Source organism: Aptenodytes patagonicus, chromosome 1, assembly GCF_965638725.1.
Source record: "Aptenodytes patagonicus chromosome 1, bAptPat1.pri.cur, whole genome shotgun sequence".
NCBI classification, from domain to species: domain Eukaryota; kingdom Metazoa; phylum Chordata; class Aves; order Sphenisciformes; family Spheniscidae; genus Aptenodytes; species Aptenodytes patagonicus.
In genome coordinates this window covers 136,771,835-136,792,463 of record NC_134949.1, presented here as the reverse complement: position 1 = coordinate 136,792,463, position 20,629 = coordinate 136,771,835, and the positions used below count along the sequence as shown (strand labels likewise).

Below are 20,629 nucleotides of genomic sequence, written 5' to 3'. Positions count from 1 at the left end.
AAGAAGGTGCTTGGGCGTGTTTGGTGTGGCTTTACAGAGGGGAAATCATGCTTCACCAAGCTGGTAACTTTCTCTAAAGAGATGTCTGGCTTGGTGGACAAGGGGAGAGCAGTGGCTGTTGCTTGTCTTGACTTTAGTAAGGCTTTCAACACTGTCTCCCATAGCATCCTCAAAGACAAACTGATGAAGTATGGGCTAGGTAAGTGGTCAGCGAGGCGGACTGAAAACCGGCTGCACTGCTGGGCTCCAAGCGTTGTGATCATTGGCACAAAGTCCAGGTGGCGGCCAGTCCCTAGTGGCGTACCCCAGGGGTCGATACTGAGTTCAATCCTGTTTAGTGTCTGTGTTAACGACTTGGATGATGGTGCAGAGCGTACCCTCAGCAAGCCTGCAGACAATACAAAACAGGGTGGAGTGGCTGATACACCAGACGGGTGTGCTGCTGTTCAGAGGGACCTCAACAGGCTGGAGATGTTTCATGACCTACAGGAACCTCATCAAGTTCAACAAAGGGAAATAACAAGTCCTGCACCAAGGGAGGAATAACCCCATGGACTCTGGGACTGACCGGCTGGAAAGCAGCTTTGCAGAAAAAGACCTGGTCATCCTGGTAGACGCTGAGATGACCGTGAGCCAACAATGTACCCTTGCGGCAAAGGCGGCCATGGACACCCTGGGCTGCATGAGACAGAGCATTGCCAGCAGATCTCAGGGAGGTGGTCCTTCCCCCTTTACGCAGCCCTGGCGAGACACATGTGGAGTGCTGTGTTCAGCTGAGCTCCCCAGTATGAGAAAGACGTGCACGTACCGGAGCAAGTCCAGCACAGGACGACAAAGATAAATACAGGGACTGGAGCATCTGTCATGTGAGGAGAGGCTGATAGACCTTGGACTGCTCAGGCTGGAGAAGAGGAGGTTTGGGGTGAGGGATTGGTGTTGCAAATCTTATCATTGTGTATAAACATCTGATGGGCAGGAGTAAAGTTGACTCTGGCAGACTCTTCTCATTGGTGCCCAATGGAGGACAAGAGCAATAGGTACCATTTGGAACATATGAGATTTATCAGAACATAAACCACTTTTTTACTGTAAAGGAGGTCAGGCACTGGCACAGGTTGCCCAGAGAGGCTCTGGAGTCTCCATCCTTGGGGATATTCAAAACCTAACTGGAGAAGGCCCTGAGCAACCTGCTCTAGTTGACCCAGCAGTCGGCTGGACTAGGCAATCTCTGGAGATGCCTTTCCATCTCAGCCATTTTGTGATTTTGTGGTGGTCTGCAACCACCAATTCTCATGAGTATGTCTGAAGCCTGTGAATTTACAGAACGTTTCCAAGTTTCCTTAGCTGTATTAAGCTTGTGTGTTTTTTGTTTTGTAACGGTTAGTATACTTGTAAGTCAATTCTGTAGAAACTCTTGATGCTAAGAAAACCTAAAGAGATTAAATACAGGTACTAAAACATTCTTACTATCTTTAGATGGTTATGATGAGTTGCAGAATTGGTAATATATGATCAAGCCCATGATATTTGAGATGTATGTTTTGCTGGCCTTTATTTCATTAGTTTTCTTACTGGACAGAATGAGTATTCAATTGAGAGATATTGAAAAAATGATATATTTGTTTTATACAGAAAGTGGAAAAATATTATGCTTTTGAGATCCCGGATGTTCCAGCAAAATCTGAATATTTAGAAGTTAAATATTCGGTGAGTATAATTAATCTGATGAAAGACCACAACCTGTTTTCTTACCTAATTAAGAATTTTATGATTTTACTTAAAAAAAAAAAAAAAAATTGCAGGATTTGATCTTTAGTAGCTAGTGACTGTACCTCTGTTGCAGTGTGTAGTTAGTTGCTCATTGTCTTGTAATTTAAAAAAAAAAAGTTTAATACCTAAGCTTGTGGCTTTTTTTGTTACCATTTGTATGTTGGTTAGTCCTTAACAAAAACAGTTCATTACGAGGTAACCTATAACATGTTGATTTGTTAGCGTTAGCTCTATTTATGTAAATAAAGCATGAGGGGAAAAAATACTTCCTGCAACTACTGCATTCCTCCCACCTTCTCCCCCAATTACAATTTGCTTATTGATTTACAACAATCTGTATTCCCAATTATCCCGCTTTATTTTTTATCGCCTTGCCACTGAATCAACTAATCAGCCAAACAACCCTTTAGCTGTACTGGATCAGGGCCCGAAGTACTGTAAGATGTTTTAAATTACGTAATACCCTTAAATGTTTTGTTGAATCCATGTCCAGAATATAGCCAATACCTCTGCTTATATGGTTCTTGCAAATAGCAGCTGGGTGAGAAAGACTTTTGTTGAAGAGCTGTAAAACTGAGCAGCAAAGATGAAAAAAAATTCCCATGAGAACATCAGTAGCTATTCTGAATTAGCAAAAATACTTGATTTGGTTTCAAATGTAAGAGACGCGGCAGTCTTGAACCTATTTGGTCAGTTGCTGAAATAATGCCTTTTTAAACCCTTTTTTTTATACTAGTTCTAGGTGCAAAAGCAGCATCTCATAGAGATTTGCTAGCTATCTCAAATTTTTCTTTTGCTGTGCAGAAACACTTTATCCAGTCTTTATATGACAGACAAGATTAAAGCTGTAACTATCTAATTAAGCTTACAACGCGAGCAGTTTCTGTATTAAAATGGTCATTGAACATTGTTGTAGTCTTGGCTGATGATATTTCTCTTACATCCCAGTATGGATGAAGAACTTTTGCTTCAGTGCATTTTTACATTACTGTCCTGATTTTGTTATGCGCCTATTTAAGTCAATAGTGTAATTTCTTCAATTACTGTAAGGTATTATGGGTTAAGGCTTTGCTTGTGGGAAATTACAGTGATTTCAGGTATTGTGCAGTTTTGTTAAGGTGCTGTCTGAATATAGCATGTCAACCTTGAAGACTTCTGTGGGGTGAAATGACTCACTGCTTTCTGTTACTTGTTAGGCTGAATGCCCTCGGCTTCCCCAAGATCTGAAAGGACAAACATTTTCACATGTATTTGGAACTAACACCTCTAGCCTGGAGCTTCTCTTGATGAGTAGGAAGATCAAAGGACCATGCTGGCTGGAAATAAAAAATCCACGTATGGTGGTTTGCATGTGAAATACTTGGTTGCTGGAAAATACACATAATTATCCATTGGGGGGAGGAGGGGAAATTTAAATTGTACTGATAAATTATCATTTTGTAAATTAACTTTACAATTTATCTGTGTAACTTTCATTATCTAGTACAAATTGTAACATTCCTTTTTTGAGTGAGAGCTCTATCCGTATACAGTTGCACACTGTACAGATGAGATTATAACTTTGAGCGGCAGTCGGAGGGAACTATGCAGTGCCTAGCAGCTACTCTTTGGTGCATACCCTAAAAGCCATGTATACTGAGCTAAAATTAGTTTCCTAGAAATTTATCCCTCTTTCTTCTCTTGATAACTTCAGATTTGTGTTTTTTCTGCAAATGTATCTTTTTAAGAACAAGCCGCTGCTAGATGGCTTTTTTGTTTGTGTGTTAGGTTTTCTTTCTGGCACTTCGAAAACTTTGTGGTGCGGAGCTTTTTTAGTTTTAAATCCTTTCCGCCTCGTGAGTGGCATGCACCACTTACAGGTGGTTATGCCACAGTATTTTGGCTTGGTTAGAGTCCTTTATTCAATGTGTGCTGTGTATCCCCAAGAACATAGGGAAGTTGATCATACTAGACAAAAGCTACATCTATTAGTGCAGTCTCCTTGGGGCACTTCGAATATAGAATTGATAGTATTGAATGCTGATGCCAGGAGGGTTCTCCTCTTCAGCACCTCGCTCAGTCACTGACAAAGCTGATACCAGTAAGGATTTTGGGCTGGAATAGACAAATCCCTGACTGCCAAAAGACGGATTAGCTCCGATGGGTTTTCCACTAGACATTGGCAAGCATCGTTGTACTTCTTGGCACTGATTTTAAAGACCTAAGAGTGGGTTTTCATCTGCACTTTTCTCCCAAGAATTGACCTTGTATTTCTTTGGCATTTTCTTTCTTCACCTGAAAAGAGTCCAGAGCTGTTTTGTTCCTCATATCCAGTATGACAAATGTTATGGCAATGACAACTAACAGTTCAGGCAGTATTCAATTTTTCTTAATGCTGATGTGCGTTATCTCCCCTTAGACTACCTTGTCTGACCTCAGATACTGGTTCCAGCCCAGAGTTAAATGGTAAACTAAGGGAGCTCTCTTTTTCCCATTCCCTTATCTCCATTACAGCCTTCAGGTTCCAGAGAGAGTCTGTATCTGATACCAGAATTGTTCATTTCACAACTGTGGCATGCCCACTCTGTTGAAAACTGTCTATTAAGCTGGCTAGTTATATTTATGCGAATTTATGTAGTCATTACACTGGATTTTGTGCCCCAAAGCTGATTTGTGTGTGTGCGTGTCTAATTTACCAGAATGTTCTTGCTTTCTTGTGTAGCTTCCCTTCCACACTTCCCATAGAGGGTCTCAGGGATAAGTATACCTGAAAGGTTTAGAACAAGTGAGTCTCATTTGATCAGACTCCTACAACTTCTCCAAAAACTGTCATCGCTATTCATAATGAAGCTGTCTTTGCAGGTTGACTATCATTGCTAGATAGCACCAGAGCTTTTCTAGAGCAGCAGTCTCCAAACTTGTTAGATTGTGCACCCCGTCAGTAAAAATTGAGCATTTACCCCCAATATATAGATATTTATTTATAAATTATATACATGTACTACTGTACTAATATATGATGTGCATTATAAAATAAACACAAAAATAGACATTAAAAAGGATGAGGTATGTGAAATAAACACTTTTTAAAGTATTTATTTATTAATGGTACAAAAAATATTTTCTTCCCACACCCCAATGGATTCTCTTATACACCCCCTGGGGTTCATGCACCCCACTTTGGAGACCACTGCTCTATAGAGTGCTAGTTGAAGCTCTGGTTATGAAGATATTGGAGATCAAAGAAAAAAGGTGTTAAGCAATTGATCACCTGTCTTCTTTTGGAGAGATCATCAGTGTTTTATAAATGAAAATATTTTACAGTTACCTGTTTGCATTTAGAGCAAGGAAAAATAGAGAAGTTAAAATATGTGGGTTTCCAGAGAGGGGTCAAATAATTTTGTAGGGAGTAAGATAACTAGGTCTACTAACAGCTGTCTTCAAAAGGTTAATCCTTCAGAAATGCAACCTCTGCTTCCTGCTAACTGCGTGTAGTGAGTTACCTCAGCAGCATCTTTTGTGAATGATCACTTTTTTTTAAAGCAAGTGAAGAATTACAGACCAAAATATTCAGATGATAATGGGTGGTGAATATGTCTCCCCCCCTCCCCAGCCATCTATATAATTTTGTAGCTCTTGTACAATTTATGCATAAATAGCTTTCTGTGACCTCCCTTACATTTTAGGATAGCTTACACTACCAGGGTAGGATGAACTCTCTTTTTATGTCATCCCCCATCTCCTCATTTCCATAATTGTGTTTCTGAAGGACTATATCTAAATGAATTGCCCTGTGCATTTCAGTCAGTCATACATTCTTGTTCTCATTTGATCAAAATTCTTTTGATTAGCACTCTGGCTGCCTTTTCTGTAGCGTTTAAGAAACTTCTGTGTAAATGAAAGTTTCACTTGTATTAATTTAATTTTTATGAAGCCTTCTTCCTTTGGATTGACTACAAGATTAGATGCTAAGAGGTAGTATGTTAATTTAGGTGGAGTTATGCTCACTTGGTTTATATCTTTCTGTACTATGACTCTGTATAAAGCTGCCTGAAGTTTTTTTTTGCGTTGCACATCTTCCTGGCCTCAATACAAATCTCCCGTCTCTTCTTTGGTGTTAAAGAGCCCCTGGTGTAACTAGGCTTCTGACTGAGGAGTCAGGGCCCAGGGAGTTAGCAAAAATTGGGCAGGATTAGTCTGGATCTTGGACTATCCCACAAGTGCAAAATGTTAAAAGGACGTGCTCTGTGCAACAGTGCCATTAGAGAAACCTTACCTGTGGTTCCTGGAAGAATGAAGGTGGTTCGTGTTGTTTCCTCAGAGCCTTCAAATCAGTCAGTCAGCTGGTGTAAGGTGGAGGCTGTGGCCATGAAGCCTGGCTTGGTGAACGTGGTTAAAGATCTTTCTTCTCCTCCTCCTCCTCTCGTGGTCATGTCCCTCAACATGAAGACCACTCAGAACCCAAAGACTCACCAGAATGAGGTAAGTAATCTGCTCTCATTTTGGTTTGGTTTGGTTTCATTCTTTGGCATATACTAAAAATTTTCTAAGGCTTGGAAGAACTTCACCTGATAAAACATACTGTCCTGGTGTCGGCTGGGATAGAGTTAATTTTCCTTCTAGTAGCTGGTACAGTGCTGTGTTTTGGATTTAGTATGAGAATAATGTGATAACGCACTGATGTTTTAGTTGTTGCTAAGCAGTGCTTATACTAAGTCAAGGACTTTTCAGCTTCCCCTACTCTGCAAGCGAGGAGGTGCACAAGAAGCTGGGAGGGAGCATAGCCAGGACAGCTGACCCAAACTGGTCAAAGGGATATTCCATACCATATGATGTCATGCTCAGTATATAAACTGGGGGGAGTTGGCCTGGGGGCGGTGACTGCTGCTCGGGGACTGGCTGGGCATTGGTTGGCAGGTGGTGAGCAATTACATCACTTGTTTTTCCTGAGTTTTGTTCCTCTCTTTTGTTGTTTTACTTTTCATTACAATTATTATTACTATTATTATTATTATATTTTATTTCAATTATTAAACTGTTCTTATCTCAACCCACGAGTTTTCTTACTTTTGCCCTTCTGATTCTCTCCCCCATCCCACCGGGGGCAGGGAGCGTGCGTGAGCATCTGTGTGGTGCTTGGTTGCTGGCTGGGGTTAAACCACGACATATGTCTAAGTATATTTACTGTTGAATAAACTTTCTGTGTTGTGGGCTTTCCAAAGAAATTTTTGCTGGGGTCTCACCAGCATGAGAACTGTGGGTTCAGGGGGCCTGTTTGGTGAGAATATTTACTGTGACAGTGGATCCTACATATTTTTTTCAAGCCTTCTATTTTGTTTGTTGTGCATAATAGTTATAAATGAATCTGTCCCTAAACAGCTGTTAATGGATTATTTTTTTTTTTTTGGTAGAGCTAATCATAGGTTCTCAGTAAAATGACGGGGTTTTTCTGCTGATAAAACTCATTTTGAAATAGAATGAGAATTTGGTCTAAATCTTATAGCACCTACTATTCTGCTGCAAGATCTTTCCTTTTCTCAGAAAGGAGGAGAGATGTAGGTGGCACTCTCAGTTGTGGACTGCAGACCACAATGTGTAGTTAGGCACATTTATCTGTTTTTTAACATAAGTCTCCGTAGCTTAGGAAGAGATTTAGTATTCACTAATAGGATAGGATAGTTGTTTCTGGCTAATTGAATGGAAGAAAAATGTGGCTGACAAATTTTTCAAGCAAAATTAATCCTCTTGGTGAAGTTAAAATTTTGGGGGGGGGGAGTGTGGAAAATTCCGGGTTTCTAGCCAATGTAATGAGACATATGCCAGGTACCAACAGGACTCTGCTTGCCAAGAAGTTTCTAAAGCCTGTCTGCTTTGTCTTATGTTGGGTTTTCCTGACTGGTGTCTGGGGAGCCAGGACGTCCTGCCAGCAAAGCAGGCAGAAGCATCAGTAAAGCTAATAGCTTCTAAACGCTAAAACCTCTTGGTTTCTTGGCAGTCTTGACTGCTTGCTCAGGGGCAGCCCTTCTGGAGGCAAAGCTTCTGCATGTCCTGCCCTGCTCACATCTTCCCTGCACTCCATAGGGAATCCTTTAAATTGTGGGGTCTGTTCAGATTCCGAACAAAATTTGATAAAAGCAGAGTTTCCAAAATGAATTATTTTTCCTCTCAGATTTCTAAGATAATCATTTAGGAGTAAGTTCTGCTTTATTTTACTTGAGATAAATTGATAACTTTTCTTCTTTTTAACTATTTATAGCTGGAATTCATTTTAAAAAGATCTCCTGTAGGAACAGGAGAAAAGAGATGAGGAAACAAAAAAAAAAAAAGAAAAAGAGGGAAGAAATGGGTATTGATAGTAGTCACGTTTATGAAGTTGTGTGTTCTGTATCTCCTTGGTATAGATTGTGGCTGTTGCAGCTCTGATTCATCAGAAGTTTCCTTTGGATAAGGCTCCACCTCAGCCTCCTTTTCAGACACACTTCTGTGGTATGTACTTGGAATGGTTTATGAGCAGAAAAATAATTCCTTTGGAGTTTTTCTTTTGTTGTTTTGGGGGTTGAGTTTTTTGGGGGGGGGGGTTTGCGTTGTTGGGGGGTTTTTTTGTTTGGTTCTTTTGGTTTTTTTTTAATTTCATTCTGTCACTCCAGCAATAATGGTTTAGAATAGGTAAGTGACAAAGTTTCAACTCCCAGGTGGGCTTTTCTCCCTATTTTTAACTTCACTTGTTGCTGACTTTTTATTGAAGACTTTATTGAAAAAATCTCAGTTTGAGATGATGCGAAGTAACCCTGCTCTATACAGTTTCCTATAATTTTCATTAGTTTTACTTCATCATGTGTTCTCTTGGATTACTTTCTTCACCCATTGATTTAGACCATTTATTTACTGTCACTTAGTTATTTTTCAGTTCAGTTCTAAACAGAATTTTAAAAATAAACATGTCATATTTATTTATAAACAAGTTTTCTTAGGGGAAAAAATCTCTCGCAGCAGTGTCATTGTAGTAAGATCAGCTAAACCTTGAGATTCAGACCCCAGTCGGAAGTGATGAAGTGTTGAATGCTTGTGAGAGGAAGTTCTTTGGAAGCTGTGGACCGTAGTTTTAATCTCCAATGATAACCTCAAATATGACTGATTTAAATTGTCTAACACTTTATTAATTACTCAGTTATCTTAAAGACGAGTATTCACATGAGGCTGGCTTTTTAGAATTAGAGGTTAGTTTTCCTTAGCTCCCTTTGTTGTGGATGGATGCTTATGGGGAGGGTACAATTAAGAACATGTATGTAAGAACAAATATAATTTCTTTTGCAGTTGTTTCCAAACCGAACGATTGCATTTTTCCTTATGACTTCAAAGAAGCTATTAAAAAGAAGGTAATTTCATTTTGTTAGCCTTCTGATTGCAGCACCTTTTTAAAACATGAACCTCGTGTTGCTTTGGGTAAGTTGTGTAAGAGAAATATTCAAAGGAATGGCATGATTATTTCATTAGTTTGCCACTCTGCAAACCTAAATCCAGGTATTTATTCTGTGTTGCTTGTAAAAACAGAGGGGTGTGTGTGATTCAGTACTGCTTTTAGCTGTGCTCATAAAATAGACTGAGTATTAGACGAGAGTTGGAAAGGTTTTGCAAAGAGGTTAAAATTGTGATTCGTTTTCATTATACCTGACTATGTATAATGTACTAAACTGGGAGAATTTGTTTCTTCTTTCCTTGGAGAGTAAAGTCTGTCAAAATTTAGAAGACATCCTTTCTAAAGGGCACTGGGAGAGCTGGCAGAATAATAAAATAACCTATTTTTGTTTTTCCTCTGTTTCTGTGTGATCTTAAGCCTGTGAGTGAAGGATGCACATGGAGCATTTTCCTGGTGTGCTTGATTCTTAGGAGGCTCTTAAAATATCACTAGACACCTGCATACAAAAGCAAAATGGAAAAAAGCCTCTGAGAAAAGCTTTCTGTGTCTATGGGAGTGAGAACAAAAAGCCTTGAATTATAGAAGGGAAGGGAGAATTCTGTGGTGCTTTATTATTGTCTTGTAACTAGTAGGGGAGAGGAGACGTTTCCATTTTAAACTTATTGGGTCACTGAAATCAGGTGCTCTCTTGCTCCTTTTAGAATGCTAAAATAGAAATTGCTGCAACAGAGAGAACACTGCTGGGATTTTTCCTTGCGAAGATTCACAAAATTGACCCAGATGTTGTTGTGGTGAGTAGTTCTGAGACTTTGAGAGTTAAATTAAAGCACATTGTCAGTTGGTCAGCTTTGTTCTTTTTCTTTTGTCCCCTTACAGGTTTTTTAATGTTTATCTTAGACTGCCTTATGAATTGAATTTGCTTGTAAGACAGCAGGTATACTTTGATACAAGGATGATACAGAATTTTCCCTGAGAGCATTTTATACATCCTATTATTTCCCATAACATCTAAAATAGGCAGTATTTCCATAGTACCTGAAACAAGTATTTTTTTTCTTTAATCAGAAAGACTAAACACAACAAAAAACCCCTTGTGATTTTCTAGAAAAATGGGAACTCTTGGTATACTTAAGGGTCTGTTTCAGTTCAGATGCTCATATAATTTGTGTCACCATTTAGATTGTGTTTATGCTGTAAATCAAAATGATAACCTATACAAGTCCACAGGATCAGAGCAAAGTTTTGTAATAAACATTCTTATGTTTTCTACTGTATTGGCAGCTGCGGATTTATTATAATTACTCAGTTTCTTTTTTGTTACGTTTGATTAATGTATGGTCCTGACTTTCATTTAATGAAATTTCGAAGACAATTTGAAGTTGGTTATAAATCTGAGGTTGGTTATATACAACTTGTTACTCTTCTGTAGGTAAAGACAAATAATTAAGTGGTGGGAATAGGATGAAATGGGCAGTCAGGTTCCTGATGTTTTCGGCTCACTGCGGCTGGTATCTGGTATCGCCCTACAAGCTGAGCTTCTTGGTGGTTATGGGAAGGAATCAGGGGAAACACTGCAGCCAGTGGTTTTAAATTGAAGATGCCAGTCGTAGGGGTGTGAGAGCTCTGATCTTGAAAACAGCAGAGCTGTGTTAGTGCAGTTTAATTTGCACCTGGTTTAATTAGTGCTGTTGAAAAACAAGCTATATCAACATAGGTAGGATGCCTCTACTATGGCTTTAATGCTGCTGCTGATTTTAAGGAGCTGCTTCTATAGCACAGTATTGCACTACACAGGTGTATCTGATATGGTGAACCTGCAGTTCCTGGTGACTGACTGGTCCACATAGACTCATGTTCATCAGGGTAGCATTTTATTTTCAGCTAAGGTTACAGACCAGTGTCATCAATGTCCTTAGTATTGTTTAAACTTTGCAAATATTGCTGGAGTACTTTGATATGTAAATATTGGTGGTAAGGTCTTCTTGTCCAGATTTAACAGCTATGCCTGTTGTAGTATCAAAGGAAAAAAAATACATTATTTTGGTGTCAATACTGAGACTTTCATGGATGGAGAGAAAAGGAATTACTCATAGCTAAGTTTATATGCTGTATAAAGAATATTGGTTTTTTTCTAGAAAGCTTTAAATCCTAATCTCTGGTATCAAAGTGTAAAGCTGAATTGTGTGTCCTATGAGCAGGTTATAGAGCTGATTTTGGTATTTTGCTGAACAGCATTGTTAGTGTTAAGACTAATGAGTACTGTTGATGAACGTTCTCTTAGTGCTTTCTATGAGAGAGAGAGAGATAATGCCATCAATTAGTTGGAAAAAAACACGAAGGGCAAAGGAATACAGAGTGTGTGTAAGTCAGTCTTTCAATTTGCATTTGTTGTAACCTTTTTTTGTTGGTTTTTTTCTGCTGCAAGGGTCATAATATTTATGGATTTGATCTGGAAGTGCTGCTTCAAAGAATTAATGTTTGCAAAGTCCCTCACTGGTCCAAGATAGGTCGACTGAGGAGGTCCAATATGCCAAAGCTTGGGGTAATAAGATTGCTCAAGTCTTTTAAGCTCCTTTATGTTGCATGTGATTAAAAATGAATTAATTTTGCTGAGAAGTTGTAAATGTGACACTGATGTATTTTGACTGTTGGTCATGCTGGATTTCATGTGTCCCAAATCAGAAATGATGACTGTTTATATGGCTTTTATTACAGTAATAAGCTAAACTAATTTTCAAGTTAGGCTAATTTAGTTTACATATCTCAACTAGATGATGGTAATGACAGATTAATTGCAATAGTCTTTACTGTAACAGTCTTTGTCTGCTATAACTGTAAAATGAGAAAATGTAATTTGGATTGATTGGTGAATCATGCTATAGAGAGCTGCTAAGTTAGTAATTTCGTAGTTCTTAGCACGTATTTGTTCAGAAGACATGTGTGAGGCTTGGAGTATTGAAGTGCTGAACGTGGCCGTGTTCTTGCCTGTTCCTGTCCTTACTGGAGGCCACGATGTGTATTTGTGTGTGGTTTGTTCTGTGAGTTTTTCGTCCTGCTGTTAGTACAAAAAAATATCCTTGAAGGAAAACCAAAATCCACACCCATGTTCTTGTTGGGACTATTCTAATTATTAAAGAAAAAAAAATGGGTAACAGTTTAAGAATTATAGATCTACTAGTAATGACAGTTAAGTATCTACTTCTTAATATCCATATATACTGAAAGATACCATGGATTCCTTTAGGGCATAATTATAAAGCTGACTATTAGTGGTATTTAGCAGAGTTTTTAGAGTATTAGAGTATGTAGTGACGAGCTGACTTGACTGAGTCCTGTAAGCGTATATTTTGGATAGATGTTCTTTGTTAATATTTGTATGTTTCATTTTGTTTGGGTTTTCCTGTCCTTGTGTGCTATGGTTAAGGGTCGAGGAGGGTTTGCTGAAAGGAATGCTGCCTGCGGTCGAATGATCTGTGATGTAGAAATTTCTGCTAAAGAATTAATTCGCTGCAAAAGTTACCATTTGTCTGAACTGGTCCGTCAGATCTTGAAAACGGAGCGGGTAACAATTCTACCAGAGGAAATTCAAAATATGTACAGGTATGTTGCCGATTTGTGTTTTTAAACCTTCGCTGGAAAGTAGAGGAGCTACTTTCCCGCTATAGAATTTCATGCTTGCTTATTTGGTTTGTCATGGAGATGCTGACTTAGCATACTGGTATTTGAAAAGTAAAATATTATCTTAACAGTATTTTATGTTGTTTCAAGCTACTGGTGAGTGGTGGCTTATTATGTGCGAAGAAAATTGATTTGTGAGAGCATTGGTTTAGATACATCAATAGGATATGCAAGCTTGAGTTTTGGGGTTTTTTTTCAATTAAAAGACCTTGCTGAATAATTCAACGCTGGTGTGCTACAGATACCACGTGTTCCACACTTCATATAGGTGTAAACTACTGCAGAGTACAAAGGAGGCTGATTTTACTTTACTAGGCCATCCCCCTTCTTTTCCCAGTGATTCTCCTCGCTTAATGTTCATGCTGGAAAACACCTGGACAGATGCCAAGTTCATTCTCCAGATCATGTGTGAGCTGAATGTTCTGCCACTGGCCCTTCAAATAACAAACATCTCTGGGAATGTCATGGTACATTTTTATTACTTCTGTCCCCCCTCTCCCCCCCGCATTGTCCCACAAAAACAGTTCTGTGTTTTCTGTGTTTGATTTGCTAGTTTTAATTTGTAAACGCTAATTGACAATATATGATGCTGTAAATTTTTTGCTGTGATGAGTGCGAGAGTCTGAAGATCTAGTCAAGTAATAATGTAAAACTTCTATAAAAATATCACATTTGAGTTTTGTGCATGGTGATGACACAGAATTATGGTAATGCTAGGTGAACTTATAAATAGTTGAAGGACGTTGCTTAGTCTATTTTTGTATGTCAGTGTTTTCTATGCTTTGCTTAAAATTCTTTTTTCGCCCCTCTCTATAGTCGAGGACGATGATGGGTGGACGATCTGAACGTAACGAGTTCTTGCTGCTTCATGCATTTCATGAAAAAGACTACATAGTGCCGGACAAACAAGTTTTTAAGAAGCTTCCGCAGAAGCTGGTGAGTCCAGTTTTTCTCTTTCCAAGAATTTTTATTAAAAAGAAAAAAAACATTCTTCTATCTTTTGCGTATTACTGTTCTGTGAGAGCATGAAAAACCCAAACATAGCCAGTCTTAGATATAACTTAATGTTACAGCTTATGCTTAATTCAAAATTTTTTTGTTGTTGTTGAGTTGATAATGGAGAAATGCATGGTTTAAAGGGACAATGTAACAGCTTTTCCATTGTATCACAGATTTATGGAAACTCAGTTGCTCTTTTAGTTTAAAATTGAAATAAGCTAAGTACTTGGCTGTGTAGGGAAATAGTAAAGAAGATGATGGCCTGTGTTGCTTAATAGATGCACATTTGTCCTACAGTTATTTTGCTGATGAACAGTATTTCAAGTATAATTTGTAAGGCGGGTGATTTGAGAAGGTGGGTAAAATATCCAAGGGTATTAAAAAAAAAATTCCTTTGAATAATACCAGTGTAAATATATTTATAGAAGCATCTATATGTTTGTTAGTAAACAAATTCAAATTTGAGAATGTATTTCACTGTATTTTGCTTTTTAGTTTTACTTTTAAATAAGTTCAACAGCAAATTCCAAAGCAATAAGTTCTGTTGATTATATTGTTGCATCAAAGCAGTGCTGGAATTTTACATGGTTCAGAATAGCATTGGACAACTGGGACAAAAATTCTTACTACAACAAATCAAATAGCAAAATACTCTTTAGGTCAGTAATAATGTGTTTATCTGTTTCGTTAAAGCCCAGCCATTGTATTTCCAAAAACTACATTTTAATTGGGCAATAATACTTCTTCTGGGTCATGAGTTGATTTTTTTCCTAGTGTTGACTTTTACAGCCATCCAGAAAATGCACACTAGTGCTATGTTGAATGATGACAATTCCTTAAGGTCTTTGTAATCTCTTTGTTAGCAGTTTGTTCCTATAGGAGTTGGTTTTAATGCTATTTTGACACGTAGAGAGCTTTAATAAGGATCATACTGAAAACACCCATGTTTTTGCATGTATTTTAAAAGGAACTCTATGCGCTGTCTCCCAATTTCATATTTGATTTGCCAAAAATAACTCCTCTAACAGTATAGAAATCTTGCGAGACTAGATAATGACTTTTTTAAATGCCAAATGTAGGTGGATGAAGATGAAGATTTTGAAGATCAGAATAAATCAAAGATAGGGAAAAAGAAAGCAGCATATGCTGGGGGCTTAGTCTTGGATCCCAAAGTTGGTAAGATGTGGCAATTTTCCTTCTTCTATGAAGTTAGAGACAGGTAGGTTATGTTAATGCAGATAGATTGCAGTGAGTGCCATCTGTGTATCTTGTGGGAGTTTGTGGTGGTTTGGGGCGGGGCGGGGGGAAGGGTTGTTGCATACAAGAAAATTCCCAACATTGACTGTGGAATTACTTAGTCTTGGGATGTTTTTTCCTTATCTTTTTGTGGGAAGATTATGGTCTTGCGAGGAATTAGGACTGTATATCTGTGTATAATTTTCTAATGGACACGTAAGTTTTCTTTCAGTTTCTCCTCTATGTGGGGAAAACTGTACAAGTGTCCTATAGTAACACAGAAGCTATCTGTTCAACTCTGGTGAGTTAATGGGGTTGGATCGTTCCACTTCTGACAGCTTTCTGTAATGGGTAGTGGTGCATCTCAAAAGCTACTTTAAGGGAAGTGTGCTACAATGTGTTACTGTCACTTAAATATTAATTGTGGAGTTGGATGAAGTCCTTAGGGAGACTGAATAATTATGACTTTTGTTTTAAACTCTGTTTTAGGTTTTTATGACAAGTTTATTTTGCTTCTCGACTTCAACAGCTTGTACCCATCGATTATCCAGGAGTTTAACATCTGCTTTACCACTGTGCAGCGACTGTCATCAGAAGCACAGAAAAGGGCAGAGGTTTGTGTGCTTTAACTTGGGACTTCAGTTACACTGTCTTAACTTCAGTGTGATTTCTGTGAATCAGCTTTTTAAGAAATGGTTCTTTTTCACTGTTTAATGTGTCGTGTCGTCATCATCGTACTACATCATAGTAAGTTTTGGTTTGGGACTTTTTGAATATTATATGTCTGTCATCTTTCTTTCAGTAATACTTTTATAGAATCTTGGTAGGTTCTCTCCCATCTAAATAAAATCTTGGTATGCTCATGTAACACGATTTTTAGTGAGGCTCTGTTGGCCCTTTTCAGCCCCAGGTCCTCCTAGCAATTTCTGGGCTCCTTGACCAATTTCATCCTAACGTGGTAGAGGCTTCCTAAAGTTAAGTTGCCACAGAATTCATGCAAGTGTACCTGAATGAGGGAGACACAAGTCTCATGCTTCTGCCTGGGGGGAAGAATGCAATATGAGCTCAACCCTTATTAGACATCAGGAAAACTATGCGTGTGTCCTGGGCGTGTGTGTCAGGGAGTGATACTGTGACTATGTCAGCTGCAGGACCAGCTTCATGGAAATTCATGCTGTTTAATACAGCGTTAAACTGTATTAAACACAACTGAAAAACCTCCTGAAGGTGTAGTTCCACGTACTGTTTTCTCAGCAGCTGTGTTGGCCGTGGCTTATCCGTGGCTGCTTATTCTCATTTCCTCAGCTGTGCTGGCACAGTTGTTGGTGGAGCTGTGCTGTAAACTGAAGCAGTGAGCTGGTCAGGTCTAAAGGTTAAACCTGAGGCTTTTATTTTTAACTGGTATCAGCTCACAGGTTGGAATTAGTGTGTTGTGCATAAGTAGTTATGGGACATAGTTAGTCCCATAACAACTGAAATATCAGTACCCTAGCAGAAATGAGGAAAAAAAGTATGTGGAACTCTTGTCAGTAAGTTCCTCCAAACTCTCTGTGGATTTACCCCGCTTTCTTAAGTGTGCTTCAAACTGAAGCAGCTCATTGTGACTTCTGTCACGGTGTGATATTTAATCAGGTTTTGGTGTCATTTCTTGTTATGGTTCTTCCCAGACTGCTTAACTAAACTTGCCAACCTTATAGTGTCTCTATTGTCTTTTCTTTGTATATTTCTGTCTCTTTCATTGTGCTTGAAATTTCTTTCCATTTTTGCTGAGCAACCATTTCTTCGGTTACACTAACAAGAAGAATGTGTGCTTTCTGTTAGGTGGTTGTTTTGCTATAATCAAGAGTTGCTTGGGGTGGAGTTTTCATTCTGTTGTTACAGTCGATTTCTTTTTTGTCAGTTATCTTACTCAAAGTATCAGTGCCACAGAGCATGTGCTCCATTTTACAGTTCCGAACACCAAAAATACTTACGCGATAATTAAAAAAAGGATGGATTTTTTCAGCACGGAAAGAATCACTTGTGTATGTGCTTTTCTTCTTATTTTTATATCTACCTATATATATCTAAGAGTGAGAGTGTGTGTGTGTGTGTGTGTTTTATTTATCTGGATTTATATACACACATATATAATATATATTAAAAATACACACACATAAATTAAAAAAAAAGTCCTGCTACTGGTCCATGTCTCTCTTGGGTTTCTCCCAGACAGAGACAGGCTTAGGCCCTGTCCCCCAACAGGGACTAAGTAATATAGTTAAATACCACAAAAAAACCTCTCATGCTTGTTGTTCTAAACTGTGCTTTGGGTGCTCTGCAGGAGTAGATACAAGCTGTGTGGTTTTGGTTTTTTTTCTCCCAAGCTTTTCACTTTACACATTAAAATCTAATCTTCAAGCAAAAGAATGATAAGCAGTGGTGATCATTTGACAGGTCGAAGAAGAGGAAGAAATTCCAGAGCTTCCGGACCCATCTCTGGAAATGGGAGTTTTGCCTAAAGAAATCAGGAAACTGGTGGAGAGAAGGCGCCAAGTTAAGCAGTTAATGAAACAGCCAGATTTAAATCCTGACCTTTATTTACAGGTGTGTTTTATAGAACTCCTTTGATTTCCCTCCCACTCCCCTTAAGTGCCCTGGTCAGTCTTGCAGAATAGGGATGATTAGTAGTGAGCAGTGATTGTAAGGTGCTTTACTAGTAGCCCATCATTGCTGCAGACTATATAAAAAGCTGTAAATGTAATTATGAACATTAAGTTCAGTTCTCTGTTGGCTATGGTTGTATCATTTTTGCTGGTTATGTTTCTTTTCAGTATGATATCAGACAGAAAGCTTTGAAACTCACCGCTAACAGTATGTATGGCTGCCTGGGATTTTCCTACAGCAGATTCTATGCCAAGCCTTTAGCTGCTTTGGTGACGCATAAAGGGAGAGAGGTAAGTCATTAAACAGGTTATACACACATGTAAAATGGGTGGATTTAAGCCACCTACTTTTTCATTGAATGGGAGAATGGTCTTGTTTTCGAACCTGCTTTTGGTTTCAGAACTGTAGTTTTTATCTTTCTTGTACTGCAGAAGTTGGAAAAAAAATTAAACTGGTGTCTAGAAAAGAATCAGATAAATGTCTCAAAAAGTACGACAAGTTGAAGCTCTAGCTAGAGCCTTATTTTGAATTAAACTGCTTAGTTTCAATGGGCCAGATTATGGTGACAAAAAAATCAAGGCTGCTTTCACATTTTCCATGAATTTCCAGTTCTGCTTGATGGGTTAGTCTTTCATTCGGTGGTATGCTTCAGCTTTGAATGAGCTTGTCTTTGGCCAGTCTGTCCTGTGCCCTGGTATGTTGAGTTCCCAAAACCCTAAAGTTTGTGACAGGGCTAATTAATCACATGGTGACAATGGATTTGTCATGAATTTGACTTTTTGGGGGGGTTTTATGATCTTCATTAGTCATATGGAGCACCTGTCACAAACTGGGTATTGTATGGATACTTGAGCTTTTGGCCTCTGTTAAGGGTGGAAAATACTTCTTGTTTGCACTTACAGTTTATTCTCAATTGTCTGTGACTTATCAGTTATGAGATAATGGTGCATGAAATTCTGGTGTTCCTGCATTATGTTCCAAAGTGGTGGTGGGATGGGAAAATTCTAAATAGGTGGTACAGGATGTGCTAGGGACCGCTTTGAGACACTTTCTCTTACCTAGTTGATTTTTGGTTGGAAAGGATTTCTTACCTCTTGAATTCTGTTGGTGCTAGGCCTGGGCTTGCTTCTACCAAGCCTTTGCACACATTTGAATCTCCAGTTTTGTAGTTGCTCTGAGTTTGGGGAAAAACTTAATACTACGGCACAGTGTTGCCTGAAAGTGTGTTGTACCCAGTGCAGGTCTAAAAAATTCCTCTATGGAGTGGGGCTGCTGGGAGTGCAGCAGAGAGATGCCAATGAAAGTCTGCACAAGCCAGTCTGCATCTGGCAGCACCAGTGCCGAGCTCAGTGGGGCATTACTGTCTTGGTAGGTCTCTTCTGTGCAGTACAGCACCTCCTGTAGAGCTAAAACTATCTTTTTTTCCTATTCTTTGAGATAGATTAGTATTCATTACTCTGGATACTGTGGAGGTAACAAACTTTTGAAAATTTGAGAATTTTTCAGGATGATCTATAATTCTGTGCTTCTGTGTAGAATGATAGATTCTGATGAAATACACTGTATATGCTCTCTCCTGAAAACTAACATTTTTAGGTAGGTAGTCAATAAACAGATACAGCTTTATTAGTTCCTTATTTCTTGAGTAGTAGTTTTTGCCATAAAAGATGACACAAGAGGACACCTGTGTTTTCTGGGTTTTTTTAAAGTTGAAATATTTAATCTGGAAAAAAACTACTTTGAAATTTTATATTAGTCTTTCTATTCATAGGTTTCCTCTTAAAAAGAGGTGCATGTTAAGTATCAGGAGATTTGGGTTCTCTATATGAAAAGGTTAATTAAAAAATAATGTTATGGAAAAATGTTATTGATCTAAATTTAAATGGCCTTTTCTGATGATCAGTAATCGATACTTTTTTTTTTTTTTTTACACTGTTGTGGAGGGAACCTGAGTAAAAGCCGGAAGACTTATAGATGTCTAAGAGGGAAAAATACTATGTGGGATGAAAACCGAACTTAATATTTGCACTAGCACAGTTACAGTTCTGTGTAAGACTTACTCTGCTAAGACTTACAATCGTAAGTCTTAGCAGAATAATTGAAAGTGGGAAATACATATTTCAAGTTGAAGAAGTTCTTGAAGCTTATCGTAGCATTACTTTTTAAGGTAGGTGAGAGAGAATGAGTTTTGATGACTTTCGTAAATGGCTCCTTTCTAATTATGTGACTGAAGACCCTTTCACTGAAGCTGTAGGAAGACCGAGTACTGCAAGCATCTGATGCTGAGTGCTTTGTACTACCTCTCCTGGACTGTAACTTCTCTTTGTGGTTTGGCGATGCCAAGGCACTAAAAATACTGGAGCTGCCATGGGGTTCCTTCTGTTGACTAAAAATTCTTGTAATTACACATTGCCATTTAAAAAACTTGTTTATAACTATACTACTGTTGGACACGTTCACTTCATTTTGGTGGCAGGAGTATTAAATACGATGTGGAAAGGCCAGATCATAGCGCTGGGACAGAGCGTAATCCATAAGAGCTCAGTTCTCTTCAGTCAGGCTTAGCGAGATATGAGCTAGTGCTTGACCTTTATTTACCTTAAGACATGCAGTAGAAATGTAGCAAAGCCTTAAAACTCTGGCCATATGTAGGCTGGATCCAGCAGAGAGGTTCGCATGTGTCATTCCAGCGAACGGGTGTAATTTATGTGGCTAGTGTAGTAATGGCAGTGAGTTTTCACTAGATGGCGATAGAGACCTTGAGATCATTAATCAATTAAGACTTTCATTTTTGTCACAAAGTGTTTTAAACGTTGACTGTCAGGTTTTTCAAACGGGCCTTTCTTGTTTATTTTTGTCGGTTGTGGGTAATCTCTAGCAGGGAAGATGGGGCATATCAGTGTG

The 20,629-nt window shown here is 38.5% G+C and overlaps 1 protein-coding gene and 1 non-coding gene across 5 annotated transcripts in view; both read left to right on the top strand.

The window, feature by feature from the left end:
* The window catches only part of POLA1 (DNA polymerase alpha 1, catalytic subunit), a 210,064-nt gene that overhangs the window by 19,753 nt on the left and 169,682 nt on the right, over positions 1–20,629 (top strand). For 3 of the 4 annotated variants that reach the window (XM_076355983.1, XM_076356000.1, XM_076356009.1), the window contains 14 exons: positions 1,633–1,707; positions 2,967–3,105; positions 6,071–6,231; positions 8,151–8,235; positions 9,064–9,125; positions 9,868–9,957; positions 11,592–11,708; positions 12,591–12,766; positions 13,182–13,311; positions 13,661–13,780; positions 14,923–15,019; positions 15,569–15,693; positions 17,516–17,665; positions 17,893–18,015. In XM_076355983.1, coding sequence (XP_076212098.1) covers positions 1,633–1,707; positions 2,967–3,105; positions 6,071–6,231; positions 8,151–8,235; positions 9,064–9,125; positions 9,868–9,957; positions 11,592–11,708; positions 12,591–12,766; positions 13,182–13,311; positions 13,661–13,780; positions 14,923–15,019; positions 15,569–15,693; positions 17,516–17,665; positions 17,893–18,015 — 1,650 coding nt within the window. The remainder of the gene's footprint in view (positions 1–1,632; positions 1,708–2,966; positions 3,106–6,070; positions 6,232–8,150; positions 8,236–9,063; positions 9,126–9,867; positions 9,958–11,591; positions 11,709–12,590; positions 12,767–13,181; positions 13,312–13,660; positions 13,781–14,922; positions 15,020–15,568; positions 15,694–17,515; positions 17,666–17,892; positions 18,016–20,629) is intronic. The other variant, XM_076355992.1, reaches the window with a different exon arrangement.
* On the top strand, positions 15,289–15,419 carry LOC143155994 (small Cajal body-specific RNA 24). The gene has a single exon (XR_012994547.1).